Consider the following 23,024-nt stretch of genomic DNA (forward strand, 5'->3'; position numbering starts at 1 on the left):
GTCGGCATTGTTGGCGTCCCTGCCATGCGCCACGTGTCACCGCAATAATATTTAAGAAATGGACCAGACGAACCTTCCAACAGACAGCACAAATTCATTATCCCACCGGCACCCTCGCACTCAGGCGCGGGGCGCCTGTGTCATTCCACAATCCACCCATATTCTTAATCCCAGCAATAATCAGCAGCTCTTTTTCGGATGTAAGCTACTCTCATTGTTATACTAAAAATATAATTTTCATTCGAAAGCAACTTTTACGCCATCACCACAGCCAGTGTCACAACGATAGCATCTATGAATGTTCTATCGTGAAGAAGGTAACTTGAAAACAGGGGTGTGAACGACATGGGACCATCTACTATCGTTTTCCTGATATTAACTTTTTATGCGAGCGGCACCAGGTCAAGTAAGGAAAAAATGATGTCTGCATTGTGCTATGTACATACTGTTATATTTTCTAGCAGAGTATTTTAATTACATAAGTGCAAACAGCTATGACACAGTCTGGAAATTATGTTTACTGTGATCTTGAAGCTGAACAAGCTTTTAGAGTTACATATTGGTTAGTAGGATGATTCCAGTAAGCACTGTTTGTATCGTGATTACGACAAGACCACACATGGTGTCACACATTGTGTGGGTTCGGGGGGTTTCACTTGTAACTGATGTCATAGTAAGGTCTATAAATACATCTTGATGGTGACAAATAGACGCATATTTCATTGCGTCAGGATGAAGCCGAAGTACCTAGCATAACCCCGAAAATTAATAAAGCAAGGCAACCGTTATACACTCATATCAATGTATTTTTTCTAGCGAAGACAGCGGCTTCGTTTTTAAGCAAGCTTTTAATATATTACACTTTGAACGTTGTCTGTGTCACCGTTGTACGGATCAGGGTTTTACAAAAAGGAGCATTTTTTTTTTATATTTTTGTGGTAACAACGCGAAAACTATTCTCTACAGAACGTTAAGAAACCGTAAGTTTGGTTAATTATCTAGCATTCATGTATTTAAATAAACACTATTTAACCTGTCTAAATGCAAACAAGTGAAATGTAAACACTTTTCTATTAAAGCTGTTCAGTGTATACCTAAATTGAACAGAAACGAGACCTCATAAAATAGTTTTAATTCAAAGAAGTTACATATAGCGCTTACTACTACAAATAGCTAAGCAGGATTTACAAAGATGAAACGGAATGGAGGAATACCCATTACTTTGCACAAGAGGTAACATGTACGTTCGAGTTGGATAACTTTAAATTGAAACTGTACGACATATAGCTCGACAGAAGCTGGATTTTTAGTGTAGAAAAGGCTTGGGAGATCATATAGCGTGTGCCCCTTAACGCGCTTTTAAAAATGTTTGATTTTTTTTCGTCAATAATATGTCCCTATGTTGTTGGGTAACTTTTCAATATCATATAGGCCGAACAGTTTATTAATTTGGCGAGCTCGGAAGTCAGGTATAACATTATTTCTGCAAAAAGTGCGAAGTGTCATTTAAAACTTTCCGTTAGTCATTGTACCTGAAGTCCCAGAAAAGGTCTAATCTTTGGTTAGGCCGAGAAGGTCATTCGAAAATTTTCTAGTTTTTTCTATACAGAAGTTCCTGCTTATACTTTATGGCATTGTGTCATACCCATCACAGAACATCCTGAGTTGAGCTTCATAACTGATGCAAAATGAATAAAATACGATTTGTAAAAGCAAATAATAAGTCAAAAGCTTGTTGTAGCTAATGAATGCGTTTTTTGGTTGCCTTTAGTGACAGGCTAAGAATGAAAGTTGATGTACCTGTTTTATTTATTTACGTCAATTGAACATTTGAAAGAAAAACAATATAGCGCACATGAGTTTTTTAGTATTTACTGAGCATTGCATATTTAGTAAGGGTCACATTGGCAGATGACTTACCTTTGTACGAGATTTTGGGTCATGATAATATACCTGTCCAGCAAAACCACACAAGCTGTCTTAAGTAAAAATACATATCTCAAATCTAATAATGTAGAAACAAAGCTATCGAAAAAAAAAAAAAAAAACACATAATTATTAATGTTGTTGTCGGGTGTAAAAGAGTTTATTGCCATAGCAACATCAGCAACAGGCTGCAATCGAGTCCATAACCAATTCCATTTACTTGAAGTAATAATACGAGTTTGTTAATATGAATACAGATCACCGCTGACATAATCATTCCACACGATAATCAAGAAGTATAATAATACTAATAACCACTTTGCTAATCCAAGCACTCAGTGTCATAACGGACAAGCAACGTGGAAATAAAAGGGGCGTCGGACACGGGTTTAGTCTCCCCGGTCCTGCGCCCGTGAGCGGGCAATGGGTCAGGCTGCACGACTTTCGCTTGTCCATTAATGCCTATAGATCAAAGGCTATATGCATATATAAAGCATATACACAAATCGCCGCTATTCACTGCCAAAATCACTATTCTATTCACTATTATAAGCGTCGCCCTTGTCATCATAAGGTTTGCGATTTTTACAAACGAACCTGATCGTTACCGGCATACGAACGTGACTTCAGAGTTATTATGCAAGTCATTCATATCAGCTGCTTTTTTTTCTCTGCTTCATAGTAACCTCTTCTGTTTTTTACCTCTCTCGCCATACATGTATATATATATATATATATATATATATATATATGGCGTACATAGATAAATGGAAATTTAAAATTTGATTTTTTTTTGGACAGCTTCAGTGGCGGAAGAAACTCTACTGTTTATTGCATACGATGTCGGTTAGAAACGTTTACATGGACGTTTCTTGTTTCGGAAATTTATTATAGGCCATATGCAATTTGTTACCGATGTAATAAAACGATGCACATAAATGTAATCGTAGTATTTCGTTCGTGTAAAGCAGTATTGTTTATCCTAATAATTGTTACTAGTGTTGTGATCATTTTTCTGGGAGCTTCCATGAGACTCGTAGTCAACGGACAACTTCGGCAGAGACGGCTGTTGTGTTTATGCCCTTGCTTCTTCAATCCCGCGCCAATACTATCTGTTCGATAACTATTTAGTTAACACTATATATAACGAAACGACCCAGATTTCGGCTGCACTTAAGCTTCTCATTAAGTCCTCAAAGGCGTACCGTGAACGACTATGTAGTAATTTACGAGACACGCCTATAGGACCCGCCAGGTCTATAAACAATCAGCAAGAGTGCGAAAGTCTCCGAAGGTTCCTCAAATTGTGAAGGTTTGTCGACAAGAAACAGTGACATTTGTTTGAAGTTAAGGAGCTTTTCTTCAAAAAGTACTTTCAAAGGTATTGAACTGCTACGGAAAGGCTTCACAACTATGCGCTACCTGGTGTTGCGGGTTAAGGGCAGCTTTGCGGCGCTACCACCAGCTTGGCTGTCTCTGCGAGCCTCTACTGTTTGGTTATATAAGCTGTTACAGGCCATTACAATACATAAACGGGCGACAGGCGACTATTGGTGTTAAGCAAAAATTTTTTACATAGTGCTACAAAATAACTGTAGCAGCTGATTAGCAACTGGGAAGACAGCGTTCTTCACTTTTATGAAATTGACTACTTAAGTTATCACATTAAAAAAATGCAACAAAAAAACTCGGTTATATGATTCTTGCCATTTTTTTTTACAGGACCTTTCGTAGGTTGATTGAGAAGCGTTAACAATTACCTTGTGGAGTTCCACATTACCAATGATTATAACGAATATCCAGGCTACCATCTGTTAAGCTGTTTCGGATTTTGAAACGGAAATCATACTGTAAAATGACAAATATACATATTTGATTGTACAATCCATCGAACAACTCCCTATTTTTACAAAAGAAAAACTCGTGAAATTCAAAATCGAGCTTGTAGTGTTTAAACAATTTCGAAACCACATAGTACCTCAGGATAACTAATAGCCAAATAAAGATGGGTGACAATGTATTGCACGCAGTTCTACTAGTATGATATACACATAATACATTCGAAAATTGAGGCAAATATCGTGTACCCGCAGCGGTCCGAGAAGAATCAGGTTTTGATGCTATTAAAGAACTCCCCTAAAGTGCTACTTTTTTTTTTTTTTATAGATCACCTGAGATCGGGTTAGGACAATCGATCGGTTATTGACTGGCAACGGAAGATGTTTTTGCAACACCGTGCTGATTCGTAGGCAAGGCTAGTTTATAGTGATTGACCCTTACATGAGATTTTTGTTGTCCTCAATCAGGGCACGGGTTTCAAAGCATTCAAACAAGTGTCGTTTTTAACTCAAATGAAAAGCTAACAAGCGAAACAAAAGTATCGCTCCGATAGTTATTGCAATTTTTGTTTTTTCGGCGATTGATGGTAGACTATATATATGTTACATAAGTTTATAAGATGTAGTTGTTCATCTCCGTCTAATGCATTCAAGGAGCTGTAAACAAGCGCAACGCTAGCGCCACGCTACGTAATCAATATGGTCGTTTCGGTACGCGGCTAAGCGGCGGACACTGGAGTTTGCTATTAGTCGTCTATAACTAACTTCGGTCACGAGTACCATTTTTGACATTATACTTATGGCATTAGGTGTAAAATTGACTATTGCTATTATTGATTACGTAAAATCACGCCTCTTGACTTAAGCCTAATTAATATAGGATGGACGCTTTTATGTTATAAGCTTTTATGTTATTATTTTCGTCTCAAGTTCGCGAACCTACGTTGCAGCTCGACATTTCCCATATATGGTCTTCATCTGCCCTGTGATTTTTTCGTTCGGCCATTGCGTGCATAGCTTCGAGCAAAGAAAACTTGTGAGTAGCTCTTGTTGCATTCATACTAGGATTATCGGCAGTAACCGTAGTAATAATATCAATACGTAACAAAACATTGATAAACAACAACGTTGCTGTGAAACGAAATAGAAAAAATCATTATGTACGCAGGTGTATGAGCTCAGGACAAGAGAGTAGCAATCGGTGGTATCACAGGTAAATATGGGCGCCATATATTATGACGATATCGATACTATCAGTGCTATTGATATTATCGTTATCGGCTAATATCAGTCATAATAATAATAATAATAATAATAGTTTTTATTGATTTTCGTTATCGCCGCCTTTTCGTTTATTATAGGGGCACGCAACCACCAATTTTCAGTTGAACAGCTTCATTTCTCTGTACCTTGTTCTAATACTGTCTACCTAACTATATGTTAATCTAGATTTCTTCTAACCTCGGTTTTTATATCTGAATATCTACGTACTGATTCTTGCTGCTGGTGATTTCATCTACGGTATATACTTATAGCGCACTACCTGGTAAGGTTTCCTTTAATTGCTGTCATTGGTGGTCACCCTTCTACGTGCGTGTCTTCGCGTTGGTGAGAGGTCAGGAGATTATCAGTGACTGGCTGGATTATCCGTCTTGAGTTCTATCGCGACGCTTCATCGTATATGTCTGTGTACATTGCTGATGAACGGCGATAAATCCATTAGGCGGGTAGCAAGGGTGGCTCAGCTTTATAGGTTCACTGGTTGGTTATTGTTAATTGATTCAATGACGGGTTTAGCAGTATTTGTAACGTAACGTACCTTTGTGTATATGCATGGTAAGCTTGGCTAAGTCGTTACGACATAATGACGTTGACTTACTTCATTCTCGTCTCTAAATAGAGATTCTGGCCGGGAGACGTGCACGGCCTTCATAGGCATGACAAGCTTGACAAAGGCATAACATTAGTGGCTAAGTATTTATTTTTTTATGGCTTTTTTCATACTACTTGAGCGGCCTACATAAGTGTTGGAAAATCGCGACAGATGGCTTGGTTATCGATAGTAGCAAGTATCTTTTTCCAAAAAAATGGATCCTTTTAAGGACCCGTGCGTGAATTCTTGCATTGTCAGCAATAGATAGTTTTGGTTGAAGGTGTAGTGCTGGATGTTTCTCTATTCCTCTATTTCCTTATGTATTGTTATTATTACTGTTATTATCTATGATCATTTCCATTGTTTGTATCTCTACTTACATCATCTACTTGTCACTGTTATTAATTATTGATGTCATTCATTGATGTCGCTTTCCATCTTCGAGATCAACTTCGCCATCATCGACGCTAACAAAGTGCATAATTGTACAATGTTACAGGTCGATCGTCTTTTAATGGAAAGCTTAATGGGTACTTAAGCCTACTCATTTTTCTTCAACATTTCCATCCGCACTCAACGACTTCCGTCTGTTGAAAACGAACATACATTGAAGATTGACGTTGAACGTCGCTTGATGAGGTTTCTGCTTTTACTATTTACTCGTTATTCTTACCGTATTCTTTTGTATCTCGCTATTGACTTTACGGTCTATCCTACATCCAACATTCAAAACGTTTAGGCTCTTTAAATAGGATGAGAATCATTGTATACAAAGATACCCATATTCGTTAGCGGCACGTTTACGAGACGTGACAACTGTCACGTTTCTTTTTATGGCCGGGACTTTTCGTCAGACCTAGCGATCCGAGCTGGTCTGACAGCGATGTGACTGGAAGAGACATTCGACGAAAACCTGCTTGACGTGCAGGCGGTGTCTGTTTCTTTAAGGGAGAAAGTACCAGCAACTCCTGGAACAATTTGTAGAAGTAACATAGTAGAGAAGAAACATCGTTAAAATTTGCCCCTTTGAAATGCTATTGCTACTAATACTTTATTCTTGTTCAGTTAACCGCTTTGTTAGCAAATGAGCTTGAGAGCCAGTGCAGAGGTTGCTAATAGAAAGACTTGCTTCGCATATTCCGTAGTACTCAGGGGGGGGGAAAGTTTTGTTTCACCTTCCAAAAAAGTTAAGCCACCTTGCGCGAGAGTGCTTCAAGTTTTGAGCATAAACCTGTTTGAACGCAAACAGCCGTACCTCGTCATCTATCAGCCACTAAAGTAAAAATGAAAATGTCTTCGAATAGACCCGACTGCTACATACGCGTATGCACTAGAAAAGTCACTCAGGCTCTTTCCTGTATAATAATTCTCATGACAAATACTTTGATCGTTTTCGCATCCATTCTGAAATCTCACGTCAGTAACAACAAACCCACTTTGACGGGCTTATTGCACTAGTAACAGGAACGCTACTGTCGCTTACCTCATTGCAACCATTCTGTTGTGATAACAGTTCTGGCGTACGATAACAGAGGAGACTATGAGAGACAACGGTACGACACGGCTCGCCGATGTCAGCCTACTGTTGTCCAATGCCAGTCTGCAAGCGTCGACGCTTTCGAATACTGCCAATGATGTCGATTGCACAACGTAACCAGCACAGCGTCGCAACGCTTAACGCCGTCTGATAAAATCTTGTGCACTCTATTAACCGCTCATTGACAGGTGGAGTGAGCGAACAGATTCGTGCGATAGTAGACAGGTGTGAGAGCGGCAGCGGCTGTAACGACGCTTTCATTTGACCTGGTCAGTGCAGAATGGGCGATACCTCTCGAGGGGTAAAGACAGGGGGTGCGTATGTATCCGATAGCGACACGGTCTGTCGCTAGTAAGAATTTCGGCGATAGGCCCTAGATCCTATGGCGTTGAAAGCCGTCCAAGTTGAATGGGGTGCTTACAGGTCAGCCGTGTTAGCCGTGTTGAAAAATAAAAATGAGTAGATCTGCTCGGCCACCCTTAATAGGAGCGTTCGCCGTAAACAAGAACAGATAATACGACTTTTGTCTGCTGGTGTAGCCGTGCGAGGTAGCCGTCGAATACACTGGCGATATGCGTCACGTTATTATGAAATGCTCACGCCACAAACTAACAGTCGACGGATCAGCCAATTAGATGGTCTCGCTTGCTAACATGTCCTTGGCGGGAATTCCGTTCCTGTGAGCCCCAAGTTGGCAAGGCACAGCTTTTTGCTTTGCACGTAGCATTTATTGTTTTTCCCTTTATTATCAGCGTGAGTCATACGGTCTGAAGGGGCTTGCCATGCAACGGTGTCATCACAAAGTTCATAAATTCCAATCGTAATGTTTATTATGCTTGTCCTCATCAAGCACAAATAAAAATGCTAATGCGGTTTACAAAGCTGCCGAATTAAATTGCATTGTGTGGTGTCGGGTATGGCGCTTGTGCTTTGGTATGTTCAAATAAACGAGTATTTGGAACAATGTAATCAAGGGCCTTTTGAGGGATCAGTTATCACAATAGTTATAAGGAAGAGCTCGGATGTTATCCAGTCTAATCTGAGCGAGGTAATCAAATGTCAATCCACTGACAGCTATTTGCATGGATTTAGCACGTGAAATTTCATCGGAGTATGACTCCGAATAATTGAAAGCGTCTGAATTCCTCATCTAGGCCTATACACTTTCGGGAAACAGACTGGCTGTCCGTCTTTCACATTAAAGGCATTCTATTAGATCAAAGCCAGGGCGGTGTATTATGTTGACGTGAATCTCTGCCGAAAAAAGTACGTTAAATTTATACGTCTTATTTTCGTTGGCCTGGACTCGCGTTCCACATGTCGCATAAAATGAGTTAATAAGCGGTAGAGATGTTTACGCCTAAACGAAAAAATCTTTCTTTTATTATTTTCTTTCTCTTATCATTTACAAAATCATATCTTGTGCTATCACACTTTGAAACTACCCTGAGATTTATTCTCTCAAAGTGGCTCTAATGTACGCTGTAAATGTGTTTTTTCTAATAATAATTATATATATATACAATAATGATAGTAACAAGGTGGAGATGAAGGTGATTGGACTTTTTACAAATTCTAGATAGATTACATTACGGATAGAATTAAATTCTTCTGTCTGCTCTCTGTATCTATTTTACCAATACGGGCTAAACATGTCACTGAAAAGGCACTACCTTACATGTACGTCACCGGTCCTTTCATCATAACCAACCGGACAATTGCAAATTTAACTCAAACAGATGAATTTCTCTTAGGTTAAACCGTTACTGAACATTAAATTATACTGGCATAGACATTACGTATAGATTCCAGCGGCTAGTGAGTTCCTACCTGAAAGACCCTGACAACATCAGCATTATCTTTAGCTGAGCACTCGACGAACGCGTGTTCCCAGTCCAAGCAGACAACGGGTTCCACCATCGAAGGCGCCACACTTTCGACGTGCTGGCCGCTCGGGAGATCGGTCTGTACGCAAATCGAAAACAAAAATAAATACATGATAAGATAAAAAGAAATAAATGTCGCTTTGAAACCAAATGGTAATGAGTCGAGCTATTCGTGTTTGAGAAATGCAAGAACGTCTTTGGAAAATCCAATCGTTGTACCTATGTAAAACAATGACATTTGTGTCTTATCGACGATAGCTTAGAATCCATCAAGCTTTCATTCTTATCGATGGTATGCTGCAAATCTCAGTGACTTTCGTATTTATTGTAGGGTTTATAAATGGTCGATCATTTGAGTGATATATGGCCATATTATACGTGAACAAGCCGTATTCTGTTAACTAATAAATAAAAAGCAGCTAATCATCGAAACTGCCTATTATGTTTTTCTATTAGTTTGTCCAGCCAGGGCCGTCTTTAGTTAAAACATTGAGCTGTTATGAATACATTGAAGGTTTGTCGTAGGTTAACAGCCGTAGTATTTTCACGCTACACGAGATAGATAGGAACAGAATCAACCGGACTGCGCCCATAGGCAAAATCGTGCAGGTTACGTTTGATGCTGTCGTCTGGCACTCTATCAGACCACCTCGAAATGAAGCGTGTCCACGCTGGAGCTCGAACTCCGGCCACTACGTTTCCCTCAAGTGTAGCAATCAAGCCCGCTTGCCATTACATCACCGCTAATACGGACCTATAACATAGTTACAAGCATCTGACCAACGCCGTCACTCGTTCTTAGCGACGGGCAGATCATCAGCAGAACTTTATCAGCTTGATCGGATATGCTCTGACTTACGGCACTATGTAAGTACCGCTTTCTTCCATTCCATCTCTACATCAGGTGGTGGGGAAGCACGCTTCTCGAAAAAGGGATATAGATGATGTTTGGCCGACAAGCTCCGTTGAATAGCGTGATATCATTAACGGAACTGCCTTTCCTATATTTAATATCCTGAACGTAACGCAATACAGTTTAATACGATGTAGGAATGGTTTAGAGAATAAACCGTGGTGTACACGTGGTGCATGTCACTAAAACGTGGGTTTATTTGCTCCGGGAGCACAGGCGAACGAAGCAGCTCGAGTATCTAGACGAAGAGAGACTATAATTTATAGTAGCCACTAGCTAATAGCAATGGGTACTTGTATACTATTAAACTAAATGGCTACGACCAATGCGCTAAAATATAATAATATATTAAACTGGCTTTCGGAGAGGCAATAGCTTCGGTGTGGCCGCTTGTTGTTCATGGTAAATCAGGTGCCAAAAGTGAACATCTTAGATGACGGCGATGGGTAACAGGACTACTTCGAAATTAGTTTGATTTTTGAAATCATAAAAACTGTGTGCATTATGTATTAAAATACACTGTACAAAAATATTCGTTCAACTTCTACCTCTCCAGCTGCTTTGCTACAAAGGAACCTTCAAAGGGTAAATCGAATGTTGTGTTCCTATTGTTATTTACGATTTTCACATGCTGTTATTTTCGATATTGCAACATTACCTCTAATATTAATAATACTGCCTTGATGAGTAATATTTAACAACTTTGACCTATAATATTATAATCTACAATCGGATTGTTTCATGTAAAATGAAATAAAACGCATGGATGTATGGAGCCAAACGAGGTGTGTCACATCTGTAGTAATGATAACTTACCTTGTTGGCCACAACGACTATTGGAGGAGGCGTTTTATCCCCTTGCCTCAGTTGTAAAATGTCATCTCGAAGTGTCCGGACCGCGTCATATGAGCTTTCGTTGTCTACAGAATATACCAGCACAAAGGCGTCGCCTGAGCCTGTATAGGGTTGAACGTTGCTTAGGTGATGTTTCTATTCTATGTTTTTCCATTAATGATAAGATACAAATCGCGTTTGTATCCACATATTGCCCTAAACTATCGACATTTAAGGGCGAAGACTCTGTTGAGATGTTCGAGCCTTACTGGCCTCATTTTGAAGCGAATCGATCTATACCTAGGCATAGTGCATTCACTACGTTCTCGATAATTCACTTTTAGCCATCGCTCCTGCGACAGATTCCAGTTTGTTTCCAGCTATTCAACAATGCCTCAAGAATCTGATGCGGCGGAGGCCTCGTGCGAGTGTGTGTATGTCCGAACTCCAACTTACTCCACCTCTGTATTCCCTGTGATTAATAGGTAAACAGGACACGACCGCCAAGCGTGCAGGACTAGAAAGCGAAATAAATCATCTATTCAACACTTTATAGCATTGTATTACGCTGTATGATACAATATTACATGAAGTGCAATCCAAGATAAGACTTCGTCGATATTGAAATACGTGATTGAATTCGCAAGTCTCGGATTCGGTCATTCTGTGCAACAACGTGAACGGCTATATACATGTCCGGTAGGTACAATTGGTCCTCTATTGACGTAGTCGAATTATAAGAAAAACTTTAAGTACGGTTTGACTTGTGGGTTTCGCGAAACGCTCGCGCACATACGATGCAAGAACAATACAACATTTTTGGTGGAGGATGATTTCACACAGGAGTCACAGAAAATCGGCTTGAAAACAGCTCCTAATTCATATATAATCCGAGATAAATAACAAGTGGGTTTCATTTGCGGAGGGTCCTAAAAATCAGTGCACACAATCTAGCGACCAGCTCAGAACGGTGTATTTATAATTTTCCATCGTTATCGAAGACCGCTCTTGGATCTCTCTAGAATGTCACTTCCGTGTGATCTGGGTATGCTATAACGAACCGTTTTCAGAACGGCCTAGAAACGGCCATTTGTATTCTATACTATTCACACAGTCGATTTACGTTTTTTTTTTACTTCCACGTTCAACCAGAGCCACCGAAACAAGTCTATGTGTAAGGCGTGTAACAGCCCTGACGTTTGGATTTGCTTGTTGCGTCTGATTATTACTCATTAGTCCCAATTCCCTTATGATGTCATAGTCTGTTGCAATGCAGTCAGACAGCTATCAGTAAGGCTATTGATATCAACACTTATAAGTCTGGTCAGTCATCCATTGCACAGAACTTGTGACAACAAAGAAACTCATAGTTCGGTCGTCTCTATGGTTGGACCATCTGAGATGACAAGTCCGACTTTTTTGGTTCATAGTCCTGAAACTGTTTCGAACAGTTTTTTTTGCAGGTTGAAACTGCTGTATTTTAAATCCGATCTCCAAGCATGTCTTTGATATTATTAAGAGTTTGCTAAAAACATCAGTAATTATTTTTTGATTCGGCTAGCAGGTAAACTGTCCAGTGAATTCTACACTTCGTTTTGATTTTACACAATTTTAGTCACACATTTTCGATTATAAACACGGCATCGTTCGATAGTTCCGCCATGTCTATATAGACTCATGTATGAGTAGTTGAAAACCCCAGATGAACGCCTTGAAAGCACTCATGAAAGTTTGTAACTTCTTAGATACAACTTCGAGCGGTAAGGCCACCGAAAGGACACGGGAAGGACAAAGCGAATAACTTAGGTAAGGTTCACGTTTAGCTATCGACTCGCACTGCGCAGAAATTTCTCGACATCACTTATATCGACACGTTTTTTCTCCAGTTGACGAGCCCTTGTAGGTGCGTGGATGAGAGCTCAAAGAAGGTAATCGTCGAAGAGGCAGATATACCCCCCAAGCTGATACGCGGGGACAAGAAATGTATTCAGTAGGGAGACCGGTGGGGCGTTTCCCAAAGTCCGCTTCCGTGATCCTGTTTGTCGATTACATCGTGTCGCAAGACATGCTGGCGCGAAATAACTCTGTAGCACCGAAAGAGTTCCGCTTTATCATCTCATTCTGCTTTAATGCTTCCATTAGGTTGCTCTTGTTTTCTTTTCATTATTCGATTCTATAATGATCCACATGGTTACTTTTGGTCAACAACCACTTAGGCGGCTTAGCTGTCGTAATCTGCTCTGGTATGTTCAAAAATTCCGGTGAACTGCAAACGTTAAACAGCCTAACGTCTTCAATTACTCTGCAATGGATAAACATCGGAGTGAACACCCAGTCAAGCACGCAAAAAGGAACATCACCTTAAAAATTCTACTTATGTGTGTAGATTTACTAGAGAATCAATACATTTTTTGTACTAATATTTCGTTTTATTGTGTTCCCAATGGGGGTATCAGCGACGTGGTTTGCGGCATACTTCGTTAAGCTGCAAAACACCCGTCAGGACCCAAGTTTTTGACAATTTGATCTCGGAGCTAATCGCCTTAAACTAAGCAATGCTAAGTTACCTAGAGTAATGAAAGCTGGAATTAGGTATCTGAGTCAGTCTGTAAAGCAGCCGTTGTCTTTGTATCTGTACTGCCTCTTTTCCCACGGACAATCAGTCTATGTCCGTTGAGTCAAGGACATACCTGTTAAGTATACAGCTGTCTAACTTGCATCAGCTTTTAATCTAATTGTGGGTGCTTCCTGCGAGAATCGAGCATTGCTGAGCTAACCTTGGCCAGGCCATAGCACCTCGTAAAAAGAACTGAGGTAAGAGGTACTTGAAGGGTAACGAAGTAGCTGTGAGGTAGATGCGGGGTAACGAGTAGGAACTAATCAGGTTAGCAAAGCTAGAAGGATTTTGTATAGTCGCAGAGCGTTGTGGAATAAAGTTCATTAAAATAGTTTTGGTTAACTTAAACCGTAACGTGTACTGCAGCAAATGGCACGTTAATAGCTAGGTAAGCGCTAAGCGCAAAATGTATTTTTTGTGAAATGGAACATAATAGAGCTACCGAACCCGACTATATGGGTTTTTATACCAGGACTACACTCGAACATGAGCCAAAAAACAGGGCTTTTGTGATCGCTTGAGATAGTATCTTTATTATTTACACTGAAAACAGAGCTAGCGAATAATGGCAGTGAATAGTTTCCTGAATTTAGAATTAGGCCTACAGATCGACTGGCTATTGACAACAAAATACGCACATATCGTATGGGGTAAATTTCGATGTAATTGTTTCTATGTCTGTACGTACCAATATGTCCGAAACATTTTTACCGGTATTTTTTGTGTCGGTCTTTTTTTGTTTCGTAACATGAAATTTGTCAAATATCATAATTTAGTTAAATCTCATCTTACCTCAGTGGCCTAACGAACTTCCCTAAAGCGTATTAAACATCGTAATATAACAAGCATACATTTATCGGGGACTTGGCTCAATCGCTAACTGCGCTTGCTAAATTATATTATTAAAAAAAAAAGTCAAAATGGTTGAAGAAAGTAAAAAAATCTTGGCTTTGTATGCGATATTAAACTGTAAGCTTTGGCCTTCTTTTGAGATATTTAATACCTACATAAAGGCCACAACGTGACTCGTGGGCATCCAGGGTGATCGCTTCTCTACGGAGACAGGGAGGTACACGTAATGGGATTATATCCATGTCGCTGTTAGATAGTAACAGACAGATATCCAGAAATAGCCTGTTGAACGTGTTGCAATATTTCTAGATCACAGTTACACTATTCTGATCAATGAGCACTATTATTAACGGAAAATGTCGTTCTAGCTATTGGCATGACGTGTATATAGGTATGCCTGCAGACAATAGCCTAATAGACTGTAGCTACGAAAGTTACCGAAACTTAATAATACGGTATTGTCTAAAAACGGGACCGAAACGTATACGAGCCATATACGCTAGATATGTGTCTCCGCTCACAAACGCTATGTAGTTTTGTGTAAGTCATCTTAGCTTTTTCACAGAGCTATTTCGGCGATTTCAGCAAGATGGCTACAAGCAATAACACGCTGGTGTCCTGCGTGCACGAACTTAGCTATGAGTGTAATTATTACATGTATTAAACTAACCTATGGCAAGTCTTTTCATTGCAGGAAATTCGCAGCTGCCTCCCGTGTCGAGTATGTCGAGAGAGACTTTGCTTTCCAGGCCCACGTCGTATTCGCCCCTGGAAGAATCGTACCGAATAAAGCACATTAGCCATTTGGACAATGGGCATCCATCGGAAAGAAATGTGAGCTTATCCAATAGAGTTTAGTTACGCAAAAAAAATACCGTGAAGTGAGTAACTGCAACTAATCGACGAAACGACCTTTTGAATTTTCAGAGTCCAATTCATCTAATTGGACTGGTTTCAAAATGCATACAACAGCCTATGCAGTTAGTTGGTTACACCGGAAATGTACTGCGACCACGAGAACTATGGAAAGTGCATTACCTGTGGAACTCCTCGACAGTGGCGCTATAGTCGTGCAGGAACTTCTCATAGAGAAACTGATGAATGATGGCCGATTTGCCAACCTTGGCAGCTCCCAAAAACACCACCCGATATTGCGCTTTGTCTGGCTGCCCGTTGCTCGGTGTCCTTCCCATGGGAGCACCCGTTAAAGCCGCATGTGGTTTTCTGTGAATAATTTCATAATAGTTCGCAATATTCCAACAATGGACCATGTTTCGAGACCATATAAGTAAAGCCGTTGTTAATATAAACTTGCTATATAGAAGCTAACTTCTATATAACAAGTTTATATTATACTAGAAGTCATGCGAGTGTCAGACACATACTCGTTGGACGTGTTTCCCTTTATGACGTGTTCGACAATAATGCAAGCAATCGGCAAAACCATTTGATAAACACTATCTACTTATCAAAGACACCAGCTGTGACAGACGGCTGAAAGCCATCTCATATCAAGCAAACGAAACTATGCTGCTTAGAGATTCATGAGCAAGCTTGGTATCTGTTGCATGAAGTTTTTTGCTGTATATGCGTGAATTGAGGTAACTAATATGTGTTGATTACCTGTTTCCTCTGTGCACAGGAAGGACATCACCGTAATCGATAGAAAACGAGTGTCTTGCACCCCGTAATGGGTTGTACGGAAATTTCGACTTACGAACCACTGCTGGACTGCACGGTAGATCAGCAACGACGTCATCCTGAGGACTCTCAATATTTGCCTGTTCTGGAAATTCCTGCAAAGCAAATATAAGCTCTACCGTTACTAGATCGAGGAAAATGGCTTACTGGATCGGAAGGACCGACAAGCTCTCATTCAAGCTTAACAAAACATATAGCAACCGAACATGAGCAACAACGGTTGGAAAACGATAACAGTTCAGTGTTAGTTGATCTGCCAGACGACAAGTAGAGTTCAGGCCAAGAATATCCATAATTACGGACGGGGCGGAAGGCCAGTGGGGCACGCCATTTTTCGTACATTGGCTGATAAGTAAATCAGCGGGAAGTTGGGCTTCCAGCAATATCAGCGTAAAGCGTATCCCCGACAATTTTGCTATGCACTTTACACACACCGCAGCTATCACTTGTATCGCGGACGGCATGGTATATCTTGCCAGTGTTCCGTTTTATTGAGACAAATCAATAATATAATAGAACATCAACTGAATTACTTTTCTTGGCTCGTCCACAGTTTGAAGTGTTTTAAAGCTTGCGGTTCTAGAACCTCCTGACCACAGCTACTGAAACCATGAGATGTGCGCTCTATTCCGTAACTTGCACATGTATCTTCATAGGAATAAATTATACGAAACAACGTAAAAACCCTTCCCACAATGTATTTGGCTGATATTTGGTTGTTTACACCATATTTGAAATTAAATTTATGATAGGTTTACAAACAGGGATAGCGTATCTCTCTTTTAGGGATAGCACTAGTATTCTCTGTTCTAATGTTTACGTCACTGACAAGCCAGCTCTAGGCTTTCTTCGTGTTCACTTCATTAATATTACTAGAATTACGATTATAATTGTTTCTCCTATCGAAATTGAGGTCCATATGGCTGGGTATTATACAGTAGAAAAGCGGAAACTAACTACTGCAGGGGTACCTTCATGTTAGGCTGCTTGGTTAAAGGCGATACGAACCCTGCGCCGATAGGCTCGCAGTGACAGCCCGGTGAAGTGCAACGGCAACAGATAAAATAAAGAAGTCACGGCGACTTGACCTGTTTGTTCAGTTTCTTCCACCAACTGGTAAACTGGATAAAAGAGAAATATCCATTATTGTAAATTGTCGGCGAAACCGTCGTTCGGTGATTGGTATGCGAATGGATACCGGAACGGGCAAGCAAGCGCCAGGCAAACCGTTAACTTGATCTTGTTCGTATCATGCTCGCGCATGAAGGCGTATACTATTTACGGGTGCCGGGTGTGGTACGGTGTTGTCCAGGTACACCAATGAATTGGCGCAGGGGGCGGTTGAGCGGTTCTTTTGTCGACGACGTAGCCTAGGGCGTATTCTAGAGTAACTTCAATCTGTGTAGGTGCTTCTGCTAAAACACTAGAGCTCGAACGGAGCTTGACTTTGACGGCCATTAACAGGAGGACAAACGCAAATTACGTAGAGAAGGAGCAAAAAAAGGAGCCAGTATTTCAACCCAAATATTATCGTAGCGAACGTCGTGAACTTTGACAGAAACAAAATGATAGAGAGAAGGAAGCCACTGAACTGCTGTGTCGCCCGGCGACTAAAAGCGAAAACAAAGGATACAAAAAGGTTATTAGCTAGTTATTTCGTCGAAATACCCTTCGCCCTCCAGCCAGCTCCCACCATACCCGTACCGTTATTGCTGTAATTTACTGAAGCTTAATATAATCGAGGTGGAGGATCGACAGATCCAGTCTTTTCATCGCTTTTTTATTTTTAGTTTTTTTCTATTTTTAAGCACCGCCTTTCTTATTCATGTCCTGTTTATTGAACTTTAATTGCTATCGCTTCGTCGTAATAATTTTCCCTGCCATCAATCGAAGGGGGTAGGGGCGCAGGAGAAGGCACGCGGGGCGCGGGAAAAATCCGAGGAGGATAACGGCCTTGTTAATAATTGAGCTTGCTAGCAAATAAACGATAATACGGTTTGCATAAAATTCTACAAGATTTTAACATTTAGTATAGCTTAGAGAGTATAACAATTCTATAAACAGTGCGTGTATGCGTCTCGCGTTTTCCATACGCCGGATATAGAAGATATATCACCACTCATACAAAAAGCTATAAATGATATTTAATCAATGAAAAACGTGCCGCATTTATGTGTAATGTTATATATGTGAAACTTGGTGGTGCATTGTAATTTATGGGACCCTTTACTAGGTATAGCGCCTTGCAACCTAACCTCTGCATGCAGCAACTCAATTAGGCTAATGTTTAGCGGCAGCTTTGACCTTATCTATGGCGTCGACTGTGTAACACATTAATATCTTCTTTTGCCCTATTACGTTCCCTAAAGCACACTTCTATACTTGCATTGATTTTCCTATACACGAACATTGTTTCGCACGTATACTACTCAGTCAAATAGAAGATGATGGTCGAAGGAGTTGATACTTTTGAGAAGCTTTCTACCGGACAATTACTACAATGTAATCATTGAAAATCATTGCAATAGCAACGAAGACTGCATGTGGCGCTCGTTTCTGCCGGCCGATAGCCATGAAGACATGCGGTGCTTCATGGGTATCGGCCATAGTGATCGGCCGTAGACAGTGATCAATGTATAATTAATTATTTGTACATCGCAGACCCAATAGCAGATTACTCGCTATACGTTCTATTACCGCCGGAACTCTAGCTGCGATTTCCTGTGTGTTCAACCACTTGCTACGATACCGAAAAATTTATTGAACTCGTTCGTCGGAAGCCATCATTATGACGTGTTGCACACGTAACAGAAACGGACACTTCAAAGCGAGAACGCATACCCAGGCAAATCTGTATCTTCAATTAAGCGCTTACCCTTTAGTCGAAGCAGATTTGTTTATGAATGGGCATTGAAGATAATAAGGTTATGTCTCCTTTTTCTCTATAGAACAGATCAGGATTTCAGACTCTAAGGCTATCAAAAAACATAAAACTATTTGAATCGATTACCTGTTATACATGCGGATCCAGTGATATCGTGGAATAGACTTGCAACAGCGCTAAGAGGCAAGGAATAACGTAATCAGCGTATATACGCTATTTACAGACATTCCTTTTACATGTACGTCTTGTAATTATCTACTTGTGTGTCTAAAATGTATGTAAAAGCAGGCGTTTTAATATTGTATAGACTACAGTAGCAACGCTGCTGGATTTTTTTTTATCAAATTCGTATATATTTGGATATTGTTTTGTTTACAATAAGCTTACTTGAGCCACTTCATTGGACAGTAGGTTAGCTAGGGTAAAGTCACATTTAAAATTGCATCGTTTCCACTTGGTGATCCGACTGTTATAATTAGCACAGGTTTCAATAGACAGGTCTAGGAAGTGAAAATTCGAACGTGACGACATGTTCTCGGAATTGTCTGACGGTGAATCACCAGTGAACTTCAGCTAGGTCTGATGCCTCGAAACGGCCATTTGTTCGACCCCTGCGAGTGTCAGAGCTCTGTTCTGGCTGACCTCACTGACTAACGATCATATCAGACGTTTTCGCAATATACATAGCGAAAAGACGACATTATAAGTTGTATGCGACTTCTGAGATACACGAATACGCCGCTAGGATTTTTGTTCATTTAATATTAACAAAGGTGACAACAGGGCAGAAATTGGCTGATAAGCATTGATTTCGAACCAACATCTATTTCGAGGGGAATAGTTACTAGAAATGGACACTTTACCTCGGGCACTTGCCATTATTGAGCAGAAATTGCGGTATAAATTACGGTAGATAGCAAGCTCAGTAACTTTAAGTGGCATTTTTCCGCACGAAAGGCGAGGGGAGAGATATCGAGTTGTCGAGAATCGAAGATACGCAAATCGATGTGTTCCTTTTCTCGAAATTACTCGCAAGATATATTTTCTAGCCGATATGGCACAGGTGTGTTTTGCAGGACTTTGATTTCAGCGTATATAAGGTTGAAGGCTATCACCTTGTTCTATTGCTCATAAAGATATTCCAATATATACTTAACGTCTATTCAATTCGCGTACACCGCACGCGGTTCGGATCTAATATCAGGTTCTAGCCAGAGGCTATTATTATCGTTTCGAATAGTAAAATCTTAGTACATTGGTACGCCAATACGGGGTACGTAAAAACTGGACTGGTATAACGATGTTGGAGGGGCAAATCCACACAGGCCCTGACGCCTGTATGGAGATGCAAATTATATAGTAACTGATTTAGCTTTCTATAGGTCTCATATCGATCCAACTTTATCAACGCATGCTTCATTTCGACACCCCTCCTTAACTGTGCGAACGAAAACGACCGAATTACATACCTTTTAACAATCAACAGTTGGAAATAACAAACGATACGCTAATAATGAACTAAGTAGTAAGTGGAAAAAAAATCCGTAATTATAGTCTAAGATTCGAGATAAGTTTTCCGTAAAAACCACCTGATCCTAATCACGTTACTGAAATTACAACGACTCTATCGAAGCGCTTGTAGCTGATTTCGGCTGATTAACACAAAAACATCATACACTGGGGCGGGTCTAGCATTTTTCGACAGATCGTTTTCGGTATTACTCTATCTTATGTAGTGGAGGGTATCGCATATCAACGATCAGTGCATAACTGTTGAAGCCTTCTACATATCCTGTGTTGATTAGATGATACGATCCTGAATGTAGGGCCTTTACGTGCACGCATCTGCTGATGAGCCTAATTTATTAGTATCGGATTTATTAAGTATGTAAGGAGGGCAGCGTAGTGTACCGCTTGTCGAAGCTCCGGTTTAATATATTATGTATGATGTTTACATAAAATAATAATATGCGAACACATACAATGCACAATCGAGAACCCCCCAGTAAAAATGTCTTTTACGCGTACCCTTCACCTAAGTTTAAGGTAAACGGAAACAAGTGATATATAGTGCTATAAGCATCTTTTCATTGCTGTATAACGAAAGTACGCCTGTCTAATGGTATCGTTTTGGTAGACAGTGGATTGTACTTCCAGTGACTCAGAAGATTGGACGCATTATTCTAGATGAATTTCGAAGGTCCATAAGTGTAACTGATGCAAGCACCCGTTTCTAGCCCATAGGTCACGAAAATATTCAAGAAGCTTAGTGGCCGCTTGCAGTGCCTAGCCGCGAGCATCGGTAGGGTAATCTTTTTCCAACGAATAGATAACAATGGAAATAACATCTCATAATTTGACCATTGCTCTCAGAGCTCGCCTGTAAGAAGCTTCATTCGATATCTTACCATGACCCTGTGCCGCTGTATTCTAAAGGTAACGAGCAGCCAACCAGAAATAGTTACCCACAATACGGAGAGAAGAAGTTTACGCATTCTCTTCTAGTGAATAGAGTAATTAAGGATAGCGATACGTGAGGCAAGCCGCTTCCGTAAGTTAGATATTGTACGTGAACAACAGAATAGTTTTTAAGTAAGAACTTTTTTTTTTTGACCAAAACGACTGTTCTGGCTCATGTGCGTCTCTGCAAATTTGTCTTTTTTTTTTTTTTTTTTTTTTTTGTTACTTTGTCTACAAATGCCTAGTAGTTCCAAGTTTCCGACACTAGCTTTTTATTGTCATTTCACCTAAACCTGTTTAGGTTGTCGCTGTGTTATTCGTTTGCAACATAAAGATTACCCGCTGCACCGTTTTGTAGTGGAATAGTCTTTTATGCCTTGACAGCACCTTAAAATAGAAACAAAACATACGAAAATATGGCATCGTCTTCAGCTAGTTTAGCATATGTTATATTTGATTGCGTATCACCACACATAACTTCGGTATAGGTCCGTACGACATCGATCTTCGTCGCTATATGACCGAAGCCGCTTGTATGATTCACGTTTTTCGTCATATTATGAGGGAGTCGCATACGCCGGTGGCTCGTAAGGTAATGTGCCCACTTCAACGTACGTTAAAATAGAATTTACTTTTTAAAATACCGAACGAGAATCTAAGTCTCATTCAATCAATGGACCCGGACGTTAACCAGCATTGTACGTGACGTAGTTAATGAATAACATAGACATATTGATTGATTTTGCGTGTTCTTTCTTTTTTTACATAGAGAGCTTCGGAGCGAAAGCATATTACCTCCTTCATTCGTCACGTCGTCCCAACAAAAAGCCGACAATAGGTACAGCCTCACCTTAAACAGCGCTAGGACTGGTGCCGCTGGCCATAGCCCGAACTTGGACTCAAACCGCTCGCCATGAAGTCGGTTTGGGTGGAAAATAGGCTAGCACCAGCCGTCTCTCTTCTATTTACGTTTACCTGCTTTTCTGTCTCTCGTACCAAGGTTAAGGGGACCTTATGCAATACATACGGGCTCAGTTCGCAATCCGAACAGACAGTTCTGCATTTGTCTGACAGCCTGCGCAAGCCAGATCGGACTTGGGCTCATACTGAGAGTAACTTTGATTGTTGCACAGTTGAGTATACGAATAGAGATGAAAACATCAAAGGAGATCTATTGAAAATGATACCCCTCACCATAATGTGCAATGTAATCGCTCATCGGACAAAGGTTGTTCAGATGTGTTGAGCCGAACTGATGTGTTCAACAGCTTTGCTGCTAACGTGTATGCCTACTAGTACAGGTGTAACGGACTGCCCAGCTCGGTGCTGCCTGCGAGTCCGTTACAGTGTCGAAGGTTGCCCCTGAATGGGTTTATAGCGAGGTTATCGAAGACACACATCGGAAGATCAGACGATCAAACACTTAATAATTCTAGTGAATATCAAGCAAATTGTCTTTTCAACTTGTAGATACTGATAATGGGTTGCACATAACTGCTAAGTTGTAGACAGAAACGACCTGCTGGGTTAATTCAGTTCACAAAAGGATTTAACTTAACCGCTTTGCCTAAATATTTTATACTGTTGCATGTTGCAAAAGGTAACGCGAATGGTAACATGTGTACATACATATGTACATGTATATGTATATATTTGTGTGCACAGAGTGCTCGAAGTCATTCGACTGCTGAAGAGTCTCCATT

General features: G+C 40.4%; 1 protein-coding gene across 1 annotated transcript; it reads right to left on the bottom strand.

Annotated features, from left to right (window-relative positions):
• Window positions 1–2,055: 2,055 nt before the first annotated feature.
• On the bottom strand, window positions 2,056–16,719 carry LOC111263424 (ras-related protein Rap-2a). Its single transcript, XM_022838465.2, has 6 exons — window positions 15,900–16,719; window positions 15,315–15,500; window positions 14,947–15,044; window positions 10,790–10,929; window positions 9,005–9,139; window positions 2,056–6,605 (listed from the first exon to the last, which is right to left on the bottom strand). Exons 2-6 carry the CDS (start codon window positions 15,467–15,469, stop codon window positions 6,438–6,440), a joined length of 696 nt encoding a protein of 231 aa, XP_022694200.1. The 5' UTR covers window positions 15,470–15,500; window positions 15,900–16,719; the 3' UTR covers window positions 2,056–6,437.
• Between the last annotated feature and the right edge of the window lie 6,305 nt (window positions 16,720–23,024).

This window comes from Varroa jacobsoni, unplaced genomic scaffold (assembly GCF_002532875.2).
Source record: "Varroa jacobsoni isolate VJ856 unplaced genomic scaffold, vjacob_1.0 scaffold_764, whole genome shotgun sequence".
In the NCBI taxonomy this organism is placed as follows: Eukaryota; Metazoa; Arthropoda; class Arachnida; order Mesostigmata; family Varroidae; genus Varroa; species Varroa jacobsoni.

Bases quoted from the DNA above. Each gene is read 5' to 3' on its own strand.
- LOC111263424 (XM_022838465.2), bottom strand. From the start codon at position 15,469: ATGGGAAGGACACCGAGCAACGGGCAGCCAGACAAAGCGCAATATCGG. The intron at 9,140-10,789 runs GTAAGTTATCAT...ATTTGCGTACAG, and splicing joins TAGTCGTTGTGGCCAACAAG to ACCGATCTCCCGAGCGGCCA. The intron at 6,606-9,004 runs GTAGGAACTCAC...AAATTGTTCCAG, and splicing joins ATGTTGTCAGGGTCTTTCAG to GAGTTGCTGGTACTTTCTCC.